The sequence below is a fragment of the Zeus faber genome (assembly GCF_960531495.2).
Source record: "Zeus faber genome assembly, chromosome: 20".
Taxonomy (NCBI): Eukaryota; Metazoa; Chordata; class Actinopteri; order Zeiformes; family Zeidae; genus Zeus; species Zeus faber.
The window spans coordinates 6,816,860-6,834,234 of NC_137207.1; the positions used below are offsets into that span (position 1 = coordinate 6,816,860).

The window sequence follows — 17,375 nt, forward strand, 5'->3', positions numbered from 1 at the left end:
GAACTACACCGCGGTCGCGTGTGTTTGGCGTCACCGCTAGTGCCGCAAGAGCCTGACCGCTTCACAGCGCCGGGCGACGGCCAATAAGAGGGAAGATACGCTCTCAGCGCCGCTGCTCCTTGGAAAATGGACGCTCGGACCACTGCATTGTTCCCGTTGTTTTAAATGAAAAACGTCACTTAAATGATCGCTACAATAAGAAACACGTCATTTTATGTTTCTTCAACAAGGACAATTCTTTCTTTTAAGGGACGAATGGCAAGATTATTTACGTTTTTTTTTTTTTCGAGGGGGTTATTGATTTTCCTAAGTGAACAATCTACACCATTTTAATTAAAAAAAAATAAATAAGTAGAAATTGCCCCATCTATCTATATAATGTATATGAAATATGGAAAAAGAGAGGTTTGAAATGTTTTGCGCACACACAACAGCCAGTCGATTTCGATCCGACACGCCCACTAACACCTGAGGCAGAGAAGCCCCGGCGCCGTGTGACACTGGCGTAAGCTTCAAAGTTAGAATCCGATTTCGCGTGTGTATCTCGCCTACAGAAGCCTGGGAAGGTTGAGTTGGAATCGTTTGCAACAGCGCAAGATTAAGCACAACTAGAGGCTGTAAATGGGGACTAGTGAATAGACGACCGTGTGTTCAGCTTGAAGAGGTGTAACGTTCCCGAAAATCTGTTTCATTTAGCTACTTGTTAGCAAAAGCCATCTTTAAGACGCGTAAAAGCTGTAAAATGGATTAGAATTTGATAGAATTGATAGATTATGGAATGAAAAAACCCCAATATGCGATAAAAAGTGTATGTGTGTATGTATATATGTGTGTATATATATATTATTTATATATATATATATTTTTTTTTATACAGTATATGGCCGTTTCTCAATACCAAGTACGCGAAGTCCGGACTAGCGGACTTAGTAGTTCAAACTTGGGAAGTTCGACAGGGGAGGACAGACTCCCGGGGACAGGAGGACGCAGGACGGCCATTCTGGGATACTTGGCCGTCCCAAGTCCACACAAGTCACCACCGACGCGTCCTCGATAAAATGGGCGGAGCAAGTCCACATCTGGGCATTTGGACTGGACTTGGCTTGATGCGAACTTTGAATTGGAACAGTACTTGGGCCGCGACTGACGACGTTTCACAAGTCCACAAGTACAGACAAGAAGGCAGATTGAGAAAGGGCAAAAGAACCTTGAAGCCTCATGAAGCGCAAAATATTAGTAAAGATGGGTTATGGAATGGAAAAATTGTTAAGGGGAGTTCTGTCCACGTCCTTCATTCACCCTATCCTTATTTACACTGGACGCTATAACGATGAAATTCCATATTCTGGAACATTAGGAGTGGTGGATGCACTGTCTATTTGAAGCGAAGTTAGTCTGTGGGAATGTAAAGTTTCCATTTGATCCCAGTCTGAATTTGGCTTAATTGAATTCACGCTATACGGTTTCAGCCTGACGCAACTTCTGTTGTACACGTAATAAGGCCTGCAGGCCGCGACATCAATTCCACTAAGTATTTTATAGTTAGTGAACTACATGTGTTGGGTCATTGTCCTATACCCATTTATTTGCTATTCCAGGGCAAGCTCTTGAAATTGAAAGATGCATAAACGAAAGACATGGCCTCACTGGTTGATTGCTTTTCAACACAAAAACACACCAGAGCATTCTGTTTGAATCACAATGACCATCGGATTTCAATCTACATGTTTAGAAGGAAGTCGCATTAACAGAGATCCAATTTATTTCCACATATGAACGTCAACCCATTCATTTTTCTCCACCCGTTCAGATGTTCATAACACACGTCCAATCTGTCATGTGAGCAAAACAACAGAATTTGGGAATTTTATTGGTGGCACATCCTTAAATTACCTTAAGTATAAAACGACGAGAAATGAAATTAGACCATGAGAGAAACAATTTTATTACAAAACATGAATAAATGACTTTGAAAAAGTAGTACTCCAAGAAGGAAAAAAAAAAAGGAAAGAAAAGTAAAATTTACATTTTAACCAAATAAGGTTGTCTTCTCCAAAACACATTTTGCCATCCCCTGGCTTCTTCGGTCAGCACAACCTGTTACACCAGCAGCCTCTCGATAGACATCTGCACAGACTGAATCTGCGGTTTCAGCTGAGAGCCCTCCTTCAGAGTGACGGAGGTGGCGATGACGGGGCGGGACACCCCGCAGGCGCGGCCCAAGGCCTGCTTGGAGCGCACAAAGACGTAGGGAACGTTCTTGTCCTCGCAGAGCAGTGGCAGGTGGAGAATAATCTCCAATGGTTCGGCATCAGCGGCCATCACGATGAACTCAGAGATGCCTCTGTTCAGGGTCTTGGTGGCTGGGGGCATTTCACAAAATCATAGTTATGATATTTGTTATCAACATACTTTTCTTATATAAAAGCATAAAACACAAGAGCAGAAATGCTGTGATATATAGCCCAACTCAACCCATCCCCAATTTACATTTAGTCATTTTAGAGACGCTTTTATCCAAAGCGACTTACAATTGTCAAAGACCGACGGACGCAGCCATCAGGAGCAATTAGGGGTTAAGTGTCTTGCTCAAGGACACTACAGCATGCTAGCAGGAGGAGCCTGGGATTGAACCAGCAACCTTTGGATCACTAGACCACCAGCTCTACCTCCTGAGCTACCATCCCCTTAATTTAGAAGACATAAGTATGTTAACGGTAGAATTTATTATTATTTTCTTTTGTAGTCTTCTAGACAATGTTTTGTTTACCATTCAAGGCATATATTTAATGTCCTACGGCTCATTTTAAATCTCCATTTCTATCTTAAGTTCATCTTTCTGCTTTGCTGTTTATTTTGCAAGTTATTGTACAAGACCGTAGATTTTATTTTTGGTCGCTTAAAGGTTATATCTTTTGTTCATCACTAGATTTAGTGTATATTGTCAATGTATCGTTTCCAATTTAGCCTTTTCATTTATTGCTTTATTAATTGACTACTGTTTTGACTGGAGCCGCTGAGACAGCTACAATTTCCCTTCGGGAATGAATAAAGTCCATACGCAGGGAAATCTTAAATTGTGACCATTAATCCTCAATTCCTAATGTAATGTTATCTTCCCTAATATCCACCCACTGTTCTTCATGATGCTTAATTACTCAATAGGTTTTAACATAAGCAAATCTGTAGTGGTAATACAGTTCAATGCGAGCATCGAATCTCACCTGCGGTGAGTGGTGACGCAACACAACTATCAAAATTGTCTTGTGCAGCTAAGAGTAAAAAATATCTGGTTACTGTGGGAGATGTCTTTGCTGATAGTAAACGGCAACATTAACAGTTTGTCGTGAAATACAGGTGGGTCACTGATTCATTGACAAATCTCATTTATTTTTAATAGGAATTAAGATCTTGGCAGGTTAGTTGATTTTTGTTAATTTAGAGATGACTGTTCCTGGCTATGAAATGCAAAATGTTTTATATTAATACCAAGAACATTACCAAAAAAGGCACAAAATAGTGACTTGTGACATTATTTGAATTTCAGCTGTGTCCAAAAAAAATAATTTTAATATTTCCGTATGTACAATTCACAGTGGTTAGTTTAGGCTCCCTCAATCAATCATTTGTATTTGGTCGCCCAAGATGCTAGGACAGTTTTTTCCAAGGAAACCGCTTCTCGATCCGCCATATAACATATTAATACTAAATGGCAATTTCCCATTCACCTTCATTGGCTCCCTTCCTCAGCTGCTTGTAGTTGGAGGCCTGCTGCACCAGGTCCAGGATGGTTTTGGAGAGCGTAGCGTCGGCCAACGGGTAGGCCTTGGGGTTCACCTCAACTTCAGCCTGCCAATAAGTAACGCATTATTTTACGTAAACTTTTAAACCACGGGAACCCACGTAATGTTATTGTTTTTATTATTAACCTTATTGTCTGGTTATCTGGAGGACTCACCATTGTGAATTCGGACTCAAAGATATTCTTGTCCCCTCGGCGAAATGCTTCACGGAGGACTTCGTGCCTTCTATTAAACGCAAAAATAACAAACAAAAAAAAGAGTCGCTTAATGCTAGAGTAATCAAATTTAATCTTTAACCCGCAGCTAATGTTTCAAGAGTCCGGTCGATTCCCGCACCTCGGAACAGCAACTACACGTGTTTCGCGAAGGGCATGCGCAGTGTGGAAGTTACGGCTTATGACCGGAAGTGATCGGACCGATCAGAACACAGCGACATCGCGCGGTCGGCGGGGGGAACGGCAGCGCCTTCGCCGGGAGACTGGTTGGAGCTCTGCTACAACGGCTCGTTGACGTCACTTTCAATGTCATAATATGACGTGTGTAAATACGTCCATATAAAAAAACCCAATGTTTTAATTGTATTTTTTCCTGATGTCAGTGTTCAATTGTTACAGTGCTGCAATAAATTCACACATTATAATTGATGTCGATATGCTTCTATAAAGGTTCATTGAATGCATTTTGAAATTTCTGTTCGTTTTGTTGGATTAACTGAAAGCAAAAGGTACAACTAACTGAAGCATAAAGTGACTGCTTCCACAGAGTAGCATAGGCCCTGCACACTGCATTTTTCCTTGATTCATGGTTGACACGACATTGTTTGATTGTTTTTACTGTATCTCTGTCATTTTAGGTTATATATATATATATATATATATATATATATATATATATATATATATATATATATATGTATATGTGTATATATATATGTATGTATATATATATATATATATATATATATGTATATGTATATATGTATATATGTTGTTTATCATTAGGTTTAATGTGTATTGGAAGATTTTATTTAATTTAACATCCATCTGCCCTGTCCTCCTTTATCTGTCTATCATATTTATAGACAAGGCACGTTTGTATTTGCACAGCACATTTAACACACAGACAATTCAAGTGGGTTTACATAATCCATAATATACGTTATAAAAAAAAATTTAATATAAAAGGAAAAAGTAACAACAAAAAAACCCAACATTCAATTCAAGGTGTCACTGAACACCGGCCCCCCTCCTCCATACGCACACCCTGTACTCACAGCGACGTCACTATCACGGGTTAGTCGTAATGACCTGCGCTTCACCGGGGCAGGCTAAACCAAGCATTGATGCTTCGGTATAAACCCTGCCATCCCTAATAGTTTCGATTGAATACTGTGTACAACCGAGAAACAACAGAGAAGTAACTTTAGAGACGTTTCTACAACAATTCACATGTTACTCTCCTCCCGGGCAATTGGGGGCGCGCTAATACGACGTACTACCGGCACAACGAGGGAGCGAGAGAGACGCGCCGCCGATAGGGCTTCTGGGTAGGACGTCTTCGGGTCCGCCATATTGTTTTTTTCGTCCTGTGCTGAAGGAGAGACGAGGGGAGATGAAGGGGATCCGGGGAATAAGTCAGTTGTCGGTAAGGACCTTCTGAATGAAGTCGCGGGCTGCACGGATTATCAACGACCGCTCATGTCGCTCCATGGAGGGGTTTTCTGTCCTTGCGAAAGAGCACTGCGGATATTAAAACCATGCTAACAACGACGCAGAGTCTCCATACAAGTCGGTTGCACAACCTTTAACATCAACATGTCAGGGACTGGGGGTGTCTCGTCGGTTCATAATGCTTCAAGATTTTTTTTTATTTGTCACATACATATACATACTTTCATACATATATGCAGTGAAATGTAATGCAACGCACCCGGTAATAGCACACAATATGTCCTAGGAAAAAATTAAAATTAAAACAATTCTTTCTATAGGCCGACTAACTGACTCCTAAAACGTAATACAGTAAGTTGAATACTTATAGAATAAGATAAAAATATATAGAATAAAATACCATAAAAATAAATTGAAATAAAATGGAATAGATAGAGGGAATATGCCTATGTATATACAGATATGTGCATTTAAAGTGGCATGTGAATTAAAGTGGCATGTGAATGTGAATAGAGTGAGGTAGTGTTTGGGATAATACAGCACAGTATACAACAGTACGGCGCAGCAATACGGCATCACGAACAACCCTGAACAGTAATGAAATGTGTGGCTCTGCTTTATACACCGGTTCATTGTTCAGTTAACACACATGTTCATAATCCATTAGATGTGTTAATTGAATAATAATATAATGGTGTGATCTCAAGGCCATCCCTGAAATATATATATATATATATATATATATATATATATATATATATATATATATATATATATATATATAAATTGCAGGTGGCATTTAGGAAGTGCCACGCCTAAGTAAACACCCTGTGTCAGATGTCAAACGAGGGTACCAAATACACCACTAAGTACATTTTCATATACCGAGAACATCGAAGTCTAATTAAACAACGTAACCATTAACATACAGAATGTGTTCTGTGCACAGGATAAATTAAGAGGCAATGGCAGGGGTTACATTTATTGGCAGACTGGCTGCTAGTATTGACTGTGGGTATGAAAATAATTAGAATTGGGAAATTTCTGCACTTTGTCAATTTCGAATTGGGAAATTTCTGCATTTTGTCTTCCAGAACCTGTGATTTTGGTATAATTGTACCATTTTGTAGCTTGTTTACAATGCAGTGTTTGCTGTCAGCCCAAAGCCCACTGTGATTACGGGGAAAAACCTCAGAGCACCCCCACTTGTAACGTTTCAGCTCCTTACTGTTAATTGACGTAATAGTTGACAGCAGGGAGCCTAACAAATGTTGTCTTTTGTCTTCAAAGTCACAGTTTATTGTCCAGTCTGATCATATCGTTGTTTGGATTTGATGTGATTGATTGATTTTGTTTTCCAGACCAGGCTGTACGCAGCCCGGGCGGCTCGTAAGGTGGAAGCCGCGGAACATGTAACGTTTCAGCCGCAGGAAGTTCAGGTCAGTGGTGGTTGACTCATCTCTCTCTCCTTCGCAGAGACGGTTCTACGCCGCCGCCAGAACAAGCCCGTCGCTTACCCAGCCCCTAGCTGGCCTCAAGCTCTCCCCCGGGGCTGCCTGCTCCCTCCAGGATGTTCATGTATGTCCAGGAGCAAAGCGGATTGGTGGTGGATTGAGGAAAAACACAGATTTTCATGTTTGCATTACTAAAACAGACTGACCTGGGTTACTTCAGTGCAGAGGTGCCACCTGGCGGGCTGTGAGGGAATTCATATTTTTAATAGAATTGTGTTATTTTGCAAAGATCAAGCTGCATCCCACATCATAGGATTCAAGTAGGGTTTTCTTCAACCCTCATTTGTTGTAGCCCTCATGTTTCAAAGCTTGTATGCTGGCTATCATTGCGATGTTGTGGCGTAGGCTAGCATTAAGCAGATTGAACAAGACCCATAATGCTAAACATCTTTAATGTTGCTAGAAATATCAGACCAGGCAAAGAATGTATTATAACTCCCAAGCTACAACACTGCTGGTAAAGATGGCCATTATTTGGTTCCATCTTTGGAAATTTGACAAATTTAGTCGTTTAAAGACCATACCGTCAAATTAGATTTATCACGATATTGTTAAATTTTCTCTAAAACCTGCCATTTTAATCAATGTAGAAGATCACACCAGCGTCGTGAAAGCGGCATGGCACGAGGCTCCTGAACCCCTCGGTTTTTTTAGGACCTGGCTCTAGTTTTCCGGGCACAAAGCGTAAAATGGAGCCTGGATTCGCATACAGGTCCATTCAAAAGATGTATTTAGTGAAAATATAAAATTACCATGCCTGGTATGCATCAACCACATATATAAAATTGCTGAGTTGCGTTCCTAACTTGGATTCCTGAGTTAAATTAACAAACAAATATATTTTTCCCACAAATGAAACCTCACTTATGTAAAGAAGATATTATCATTCCAGCAGGGAAATAAATATTATGCCCAGGAATAGATTTTAGATTTGACTTCATACTTGGGAAGTAGTTTTATAAACTATATTGGCCTGGTATACCGTACCTGTCGGCAACACGGAGTACAGTGGAAGCGGACGTTCTCCTTGCTGCTTGGAATCACTACGTGTGGGCTCTAGTCAAACTGACTTGTCAATAGATTTTTATAATAGAGAAATCTGTCAATTTATTCATAACGTATTATTATGCTATTAATATGTTTTCATAAAATGTACAAGAAAATATCCATTGTATGTTTTTCTTCATTTAATAATCAAACCACAAATAACTGATAACAAAAAAAATCAGAGAACACTTTATTACAGAAACAGCTCAATAAACATACATCTTTACACATATATAGATTGTGGAAATGTCCTGCATCCTCCTATGGTTAATGGTATCAACCCGCTGTCGTCCCTGGTTCCCCCTCCCACCCAGGGAGAAGATCTGGCACAGCCTTCCTCCTGTTAATAGCCACAATTTATTTAAAGATTATTACTCATTCTAGCAATAAAACACGGTGTATTCAAGCCAGAAGCTGATGTGTGAAAAATAAACACTAAAGCTCACAAACTAAACCTACTACATTAATAACCAGATTCCAAATGCGAATAAATGAAAAGTGTAAGGTTGAAAACTAAACCAAAGATTCATTTAATTCACTTACCCATTGAAAGTTGAGATATTTCACAATTTGAAGTTTAATGTCTCGAGATTGCTTTTTAGGCGAGTGCATTGTAGACGGAATGAAGACAGACCCAGAAGGAGTTGACGAATTGTCAAATGGCGCAACGCTTTCATGTTGTTGACGTGTCGCTTCTGGTGTGGCCCAGGGGTTAGTGTATCGAGTGGTTTAAATGGTGGAAAAACAACATCATGAACACAAGTCATTCGTAATCCAATGTCTTGGCCGTTCTTATAGTCGTAAAAATTGAATACGTCCACAGGTAAACAAATAAATGCCAAAGCTGACCCTTGCTGGTTAACCCTACAGTGATAACACATCAACACTTCAATCTTACTTCATATGTTTATATGCGTTCACTTACCCAAGATAGACTTTTGATGATATTGTCCCCGCACAAATCCCATCCAGGTGTCCAAGCTGCCCAGTGGACTGGTGATTGCCTCGCTGGAGAATTATTCCCCAGCCTCCAAGATCGGTGTCTTCGTCCAGGCCGGCTGTCGCTATGAGACCCCCGAAAACCAGGGAGTCACCCACATCCTCCGACTGGCATCCAGCCTGGTGAAGCCCCCTCCTTTTCACCTGACCTTTCTCTTTGCCCACGACCTGTACACACTAGGGCTGCCGATATTCCTCTGTAATCCCATTGCAATTTGTATGTTTTATTATTTTTAATTTTCTAATATGTTCAAATTTATAATGCTCAAATTGACATGGGGGGGGGGGGGGGGGGGTAGGCACGGTTCCGCAGCTCAGATCAGGGCAATCTTTTCTCCAAACAAAGTAAATAAAAACTCTGAACGTGTGTATAATTTACTCCGTTTCCTGGTGTTGCGGAGCAGATAGTTTGTGAAAAACTCCCCCGGCGTTCTCACGGCCCGGTGGTGATTGCCCAGCTGCCCGGCAAAGTCAGTGAGCCAGTGGTTGGGAACCTCTGCATTAGAGCACATTTCCGCGATGATGGTCGGGTTTATTTTCACACTTTCATCGCCACAGATGGAATTACTGGACATTCTGGTCAAAGGTGCACTCTCCCTTGTACACACAGTGGAATGGGAAGAAGGAATATTTTTCTCTAATGTGTGTTCACTGTGCAACAAACTGGATGAACTTATATTGAAATTTGTTGCTCATCACATGTGAATTGATTTACTAATGTTAGCCAAAACATTTATAATCAATATTTATTTATAAAAAGAAATACACAATCGAATGGTAGGTTCAGCATTCGAATAGTTTTATTATTTTAATGTTCCAATTTCTTTACTGCAGCACTAGTACACACATACACAGAAAGTACAACACCACAAAGCTTCAATGGGTCTATAGCTTGGTAATAACGCTATAATTACTAAAACATACACCCCGCCCCAATGGGGCAATAACACCCTTTGAATGGGGCAATTGAGCTGCTTTCGTGGTCTTGCTCAAGGTCGTCTGGGATCCAACCCTGGGCATTTCTTTGGTTTGGAGACAACCTCTCAGACCACTCGGCCACGCTAGTAGTTGTAGTTGATGTAGTCATCCATTAAATTTTTAAAAAGCTAAAGTGAAACGTCCATGTTTTTCGAAGACTTTATTCCCTTACTACCTGTTTCAGGCAACGCTCTGCTGATGTAAAAACCCGCTCAATCTTTGTCACAAAGCCCTTGTTTTCAAAGTTGGTCAGATGAGCAGAGATCACACTGTTAATCTTATGAGGCCGTCGTCGATACATACTTCTTTACCCCCTTTTTCCCCTCAGACGACCAAGGGGGCCTCGGCCTTCAAGATCTGTCGCGGTGTCGAGGCCGTTGGGGGAAGCCTGAGGTCAGTAAGCTCATGAAAAGTTCAGAGGTCAAATATCACAATCTTGCCAAAGTGCATTGTTTAGAGGCCATGAAGGGTATTTTGATGTAGACGTGTGCTTATGTTTTGTCCACAGCGTCTCCGCATCCAGAGAGAACATGATCTACACTGTTGACTGCTTGAGGGATGACATGTGAGTCTGATGGATATCTATGACAAAATGCTCATACCTGATCGCCTGTTGTTTTTAAAGTCCAGCAGATTCCATCTGAAATGTCTCAAAGTGACGACAGGTTGACCCAAGATACAAACATCCTGTCATTTGATATTACGGGTTATGTTGGTATTCATAGCTCATGCTTTCCATAAGCAGCATCACTGCCCTACACTGGCAGGGATATCCTGTTTTGCAGTATATCTTTAATAGCAATTCCACCATGTTAACCTGTATCTACAAATGGCGGTTGGTGTTCTTGACCATTCTAGCGTAGCTTGCGTTTGATCAATAAGTGTTGTTCTGTACTACACACTCCCCTCCAATGGATCCTGAAGTCCCTGGTTCCTGAAATGGTTCCTTTTGTCCTCAGAAATCAAAGTACTGGAATATCTTGAATTTTTTGTGCCGAAGTCCTTGAAAAGCCCTTGGGGAAAAAAAAAAAGCGACCATCGAAAACCTGTGATGTTTCCCCAGGTTTTGTTATTCTAAATGGGGACGCTTTTACGACAGTTTATGCCAGGGAAATGTCAATTGAATCCAGCATGGTTGGAAATAGACACTTATAATAGTAGGTGACAATGAGATGAATAATAGTTACATAGATATAATCGATATATATGAATATAAATAATATAATAGACAATGAGACTAACTTTATATTATATTTTAATGAAAAAAGATCACATTGTAAATTGATTATATTTGTTTTTGCGTGAATTCCTTGAAAATGACAAAATAATGCTTAAACAATGTACTTGAACGTCCTTGAATTTAATTTTGTAATGTCACAATGAACCAAGCTTTACTTTCACAGAAAATAAATCCCTTCTTACAATATACCCAACCATGTCCAAATACTCACCCCAAAAGATTTGGCTGGGAAAGAGTATTTAAAAATATATATTGTGGAAAAGTCCCAGAGAAAGGAACAGCCCCCCAGCAGAATACCCCATACTTTATATTCAACCAGCGAACGTGTTGTAACGACTGTTCGCCCCGTTCCTCAGAGACACCGTGATGGAGTATCTGATCAACGTGACCACCGCGCAGGAGTTCCGCCCGTGGGAGGTGTCAGACCTCACCCTGCGAGTGAAGAGGGACAAGGCTGAGGCGGCGCGCGACGCCCATATTGGTCAGCCCCCGTTTACTATTCCATCTCATGTCCTGCCTAGTTACTGATGGTTAAAATGGATCTTAAAGTCTTACTGCGTACGTCTTTGGACGGATTTGTCCCCGCTAGGTGTGATCGAGAGCCTGCACGAGGGGGCCTACAAGAACGCCCTCACTAACTCTCTCTACTGCCCGGACCACATGGTTGGCCACATCCAGTCCGAACATGTGAGGAACCTTCATGCGCCGTCCCAACTTTGCCGTCAACCCAGTGTTTGACTGATGGAGTCGTTCATAAATGTTCTTCATTTTTCCCTCCCTCCCCAGCTCCACCAATTTGTCCAGAACAATTTCACAAGTGCGAGAATGGCCATGGTTGGACTGGGTAAGAGTCTCCGCCTGGTTTGTTTTATCATGACCACTAGTACTACTAGTAATTATTGAATAGAACGTAACGTCCATTATTATTGTTATTATTTTTACATTATTATTACTGCTCTTGATTTCATCACTATAGTGGTTAGATTACATGGACACATTTGACAGTCAAAACAGTAGGTTGATATGTGATAGGATCAGCCCTTCACCATTTGGCCAGTTCATTATATCCTCACAGTGTATGTAATTTTATACCACGGCAACAATGAATACCACAGGATATGAATGTCTGGAAATAAAAAGTTAATAAATGGTAATCGTATTTCACACGAATATCCGCCATGTCACATGCTATACTGCCTGTGTATTATTGTTTGGTGACATTGGCATGAACAGGATTCCTTCAGACTCAAAACCAAAATATTAAGATAGATCGATAGATGGATAAATCGATGCGCAAATTGACATCCTTTCCCTTCACGTCCTCATGTTTTGACCGGGATGTTCCCCTCCCTCCCAGGTGTGGATCACAGTGTCCTGAAACAGGTGGGCGAGCAGTTCCTCAACATCCGCAGTGGCACGGGGACGAGCGGGGCCAAGGCCCAGTACCGCGGAGGTGAGAGCAGATTTGCACATAGAGGCATAGGGACATGTTCCCAAACCGTCGAAAAACAAACCCCTGAAAGTCCTTCATTAAGTATTTTCAATTTTTTTTAACAACATATTTTTTAAGATTGATTTATTCAGTAAGCAAGAGGATTAAAATACAATATCTGGATAATAGTACATATTTCCTCACTTCCCACCCACACATCAGGTCCCACATACAACACAACCAAGGCATTGGGAAAAAGTAATAAAATAAACAAATAAATTGAACAAACTATAGTGAATTAGCTTTTCTTTTTTTTTTATACAAGACCATTCAGATCCTCCCACTCGGCTCTACTACACTTCATAAATAGCACAACCTTTTTGATTGGCTCCCGTGTTGCTGCTCCCTGTTGCTCACTTGGCAAAGCTGTGATTATTGTTATTTAGGATGAGGCTTCATGTATTTTAATGCTAATGGGTGTGCGGCCTAGCATTTTCCCAGCAAAATAGGAGCAAAATAATCATTCAGGGATGCAAACTCGCTTTTCGGCAAATGTCTCTTTTTTTTTTCCTGTCAATTCGGGTGACTTGTGTGCATCGTCCAGATCCAAAGTTTTTTTTCTTTCTTGTCCGAGAGAACGATGCCATCTGGGATCGATTCACTAGTGGACTCCTTCTCTGGTATTACGTTAGAAGACACGGACACGGCTCTCCGGTTGAAAGCACTCCAAAGGAAGTGATGCTGCATTCACGGGATCTCTGAAAACTGTAACTTGTGTCGGTATCCCCATCCCCCTATTTCAGACCTGTGGGAAACACTGGGGGTTTATGGTGATGTAGGTATATTCTGATTTTTCAACATAAATGTGTTTGCATCCCTGGTAATAAATTTATATTTAAATAATAAAAAAAATAAATTTGAAAAATATGCAATAAACCTACAATAAACAACTGTACACAAATATATATGGAAAGATACACTAAATCTAATGATAAACAACAGATATAACCCTCAAATAAAATATAAAAATGAAAAAGGTCTCAACCGCCATGTCCTAAAATAACATTTAAAATTCAGTCCTACACAATAACTTATTAAATAAACAGTGAAGCAGAAAGATGAACTTAAGATAGAAATTGTTATTATGACTGCAATATCAGTAAAAGCTGAAAAGGCTGTGAAAAAATTGTTCGTTGGGTCGTGGAGCGAAAGAAAGAAAAAAGAAAAAAAAAAAAAAAAAAAAGGGGGAGAGAAAGTTAAACCGTGCTCTGATGTGTGCAGGTGAGATGCGGCAACAGAGCACCGAGAGCCTGGTGCACTCCGCGGTGGTGAGCCAGGCGGCCGCAGCGGGCAGCGACGAGGCGCTGGCCTTCAGTGTGCTGCAGCACGTCCTGGGGGCTGGCCCGCACGTCAAGCGGGGCTCCAGCAGCACCAGCAAACTGGTCCAGGGAGTCGCCATGGCAACCAGCGATCCCTTCGATGTGAGTGGGAGCCACCAGCTGTCGTCCTTTTTCTTTTTTTGCTTCCCATCATTGACTTTTAGGATTCGGTTTGCCGTTGGTATCGGATAATGAGATAAATCATACATAGCTGAAGCATTGTGTTACCACCTATTTTGACCACCGATTTCACATACTTTAATTGGTTATTTGTGGGACAACTACCTCTAAATACGATAAATCCACAAAGCCTTTATTTATTTGTTCTCCTTTTTGTACAGGTGTCTGCTTTCAATGCCAGCTACTCTGACTCTGGACTCTTCGGGGTATACACGATCTCCCAATCTGCAGCTGCCGGCGATGTAAGTACCAAACCTCTAATTGGATGAATCAGATTCAGGGCTCTTACCGGGTCCTCGAGGTGCTTGAAGTGCTTGAATTTTGTCCTTGGAAATGTAAGTACTTGTAAGTAAGCAGAGGAATCTGTAAGCTCATGTTTTATTTGTTATGGCAGATACTCTGGCCCCGTCCCAACCAATTTCCCGCCGACCTGATCAGGGTCGGGCCAATCACAACCTTATCTAATATCTAATTGATCTAATATGGAGCGGGTTTGCAGCGCTAACCTGCTTACCAGCATATATGCAGGGCTAGTGGTTCCACACTAATACGCATTTGCGAATACCTTCAAAATAGGCCCTTTTGTGCTGAAGTTCCTGAAAAGTCCTTGAAAGTTATTCAAATTGTAACTTAATAAAAGATTTCCGGAATCGTTTTTACGACAAAGTAAGATTATTCCAGCAGGGTTGGAAATATATTAGATAGACAAATAGATACTTATAATAGTAGATGAGAATGAGATTAATTATCTTTGTATAGATATGTACATAATAGGTATACTAATATAAATAATAGACAATTTGGCAATAGAATTCATGAAGATCACACTGAAAATCGATTGTATTTGTTTTGCATGAAGAAAAAATAATAATAGAAATAATAGAAAAAATAACGCTACATTTCAAGGTATATATTTTTTGTGATACTAGATGATGTAAATGATGCCAGATCTTGCGTTGACCCTCCCCCCTCCCTTCCAGGTGATCAAGGCGGCTCTGGCCCAGGTGAAGGCCGTATCTGACGGCGATGTCACTGCCGCTGACCTCACCAGGGCCAAGTAAGCGCTATATCTATTCTGTTATTCTATCTCTGATGACTGGAAATGAGGAACAGTCAACCCTGCATGAGAGCGTCATTTCCCCCTGATTTGCTCATTGGTACTGAGCCCCAGTTACGGACCGGATTGACTTACTAATCGATGTTAAAATAAACACACCTCTCCAATAATAATTTTGTTGTGACGCAGAGCTTGCACGCCAAATGTCTAGTGGGCTACTCCAAAGTCCAAAATACCAGAGCAGATTCACTGAAGGCGTTTAACCCCAGCCCCTATGTCAGTCGGGTAATTATTAAATGCAGGGTGTGTTATGTGGGCACACCCTCGCAACAACTACGTCACCTACGTGTGCCCCAGTGGCCCTTCGTCCCCATAGAAAGTCTAAAAAACCCTAAAAAGTAAACTAGAGGGTTAAAGTCATATTTAATCACAGGTGGAAATCCGGGTTCAGAAAGTAAGATTCCACTCCAGGATTTTGAGTCAACCACGTGGATTGGCTTATCGGCATCAACCCAGAGAAGGGAATTGGCTGGATCGCTGAGGGGCTGGAGCCAAAACATTCCAGGACTTTTTGAACTTTCTGAACCTGGACCTTTCCACCTCTGCATATTTACTCATGTGGCAGTAAAAACGTCAACAGAACAAGCGCTTGGCTTTCCAACTGGTTTCAAGCCGTGGGACTGGAACACACTGGACTGGCCGTGTTGATTTATTGTATTTCAAACAGCCCAAACGGTCGCTCTTTCAGCCCAAGACAGAGGATCGAACCATCGCTGGTCCTTTTGTGGCAAATTCACCCGCAACTCTTCTGCCCTATTTCCTGTGGAAATACGTTAGACACTACCTTCCGCTCTCCCTCTGCCCTAGTTTGACATTTGGCTCCTGTCTTTGTGTGTCCGTGTTTGCCCAGGGTCCAGCTGAAGGCCCAGTACCTGATGTCTCTGGAGACCTCGGAGGGTTTCCTGGAGGCCATGGGCACGCAGGCCCTAGCCAGTGGAGCCTACCTGTCCCCCGACGCCATCGCCAAAAACATCGACAACGTCTCCCTCACTGACGTTGCCAGCGTAAGTCGTTTTTTTTACCTCAGCCCCGAGTTGTCAGAAAGGAACTTGGGCTAAAGTAAGCTGAAATTCCTTCCACAAGGAGCGGGGTTAAGGGCTTGATGATCTTATTCTTTTTCCATTTTGAATCTCATTTTGCACCGATCACGATGATGTCTTGTGTGTATTTTTTTCCTAGGCTGCAAAGAAGTTTGTGTCCGGCAAGAAGACTATGGCATCGAGTGGCAACCTTGTAAAAACTCCCTTCGTTGACGAAATCTAATCTAATGCCCCCCACAATCTTTTGTTTTTGACAAAACACCGAAAGAGAAATGATGCCATGGTTTGTTCTTATGCTGTTCTGAGAAATCCACCGGCGGGTATCTCCAACAGCTCCTGTGTGTACAGTGAGGGACCTCACAACGTAACAATCCAAACATTTGTCAACTTGTACTGTATAGTTGATGTAAATTAAGGAATAAATTCTATCTACCATGAAGAGTTGTGTTTTTGTGTTTTTGCCGTGTCAGACATTACTATACTACTGAAATGACGGGGCGTGGTATGGAGAAAATGAGGCAAATGGACCGTAATTTGAACATGAAGCATCTTTAAGGTTTATGAATGTGTTTTTGCAAGATGGGAGTCTACATTAAAAAAATAAATAAATAAATAACGCGGTTACCTCAGAGTAAATCGCCATCCATCTGGTTTATTTATAGTTGCACGGTTTAAAGGGATGCAGAGGGTGTGACGCAGAAGTCCCCGTGAATGATTTTTTTTTTGTTTTTTGTTTTGGGTTTTTTTTGCTGATGTTCTCGCGAGACTTCCCGGATCCCCCCAGACGGGGAGGCAGGACCACTGAGCCCACAGTTTCCATTGCTCACAGGGTCCAGCGAGAAACAACAGAGCGACGTTTACGACACACGTTTCCGCGACGCGTTGCCGTGCGACAAAAAAAAAAAAAAAAAAAAAAAACCCAACAAAAAACGGTGCAACACGTTTCGATATAAGCAAAGTACTTTGCGTGAGTAAG

At 41.4% G+C, this 17,375-nt stretch overlaps 2 protein-coding genes across 3 annotated transcripts; one reads left to right on the forward strand and one right to left on the reverse strand.

Moving 5' to 3' along the window:
• Window positions 1-1,921: 1,921 nt before the first annotated feature.
• Window positions 1,922-4,167, reverse strand: snu13b (SNU13 homolog, small nuclear ribonucleoprotein b (U4/U6.U5)). Its single transcript, XM_080021003.1, has 3 exons — window positions 3,959-4,167; window positions 3,729-3,849; window positions 1,922-2,363 (listed from the first exon to the last, which is right to left on the reverse strand). Exons 1-3 carry the CDS (start codon window positions 3,959-3,961, stop codon window positions 2,101-2,103), a joined length of 387 nt encoding a protein of 128 aa, XP_079877129.1. The 5' UTR covers window positions 3,962-4,167; the 3' UTR covers window positions 1,922-2,100.
• A 1,145-nt stretch (window positions 4,168-5,312) lies between these two features.
• uqcrc2b (ubiquinol-cytochrome c reductase core protein 2b) lies at window positions 5,313-16,838 on the forward strand. Of its 2 annotated transcripts, none has more exons than XM_080020769.1 (14): window positions 5,313-5,447; window positions 6,835-6,912; window positions 9,007-9,156; window positions 10,340-10,404; window positions 10,520-10,576; window positions 11,608-11,732; window positions 11,841-11,938; window positions 12,038-12,095; window positions 12,609-12,704; window positions 13,965-14,164; window positions 14,404-14,484; window positions 15,223-15,299; window positions 16,210-16,363; window positions 16,539-16,838. In XM_080020769.1, exons 1-14 carry the CDS (start codon window positions 5,415-5,417, stop codon window positions 16,620-16,622), a joined length of 1,356 nt encoding a protein of 451 aa, XP_079876895.1. In that variant the 5' UTR covers window positions 5,313-5,414; the 3' UTR covers window positions 16,623-16,838. The 2 variants fall into 2 exon arrangements, with proteins under 2 accessions (XP_079876895.1, XP_079876894.1); XM_080020768.1 differs by lacking the exon at window positions 6,835-6,912 and adding an exon at window positions 6,950-7,051.
• Window positions 16,839-17,375: the final 537 nt, after the last annotated feature.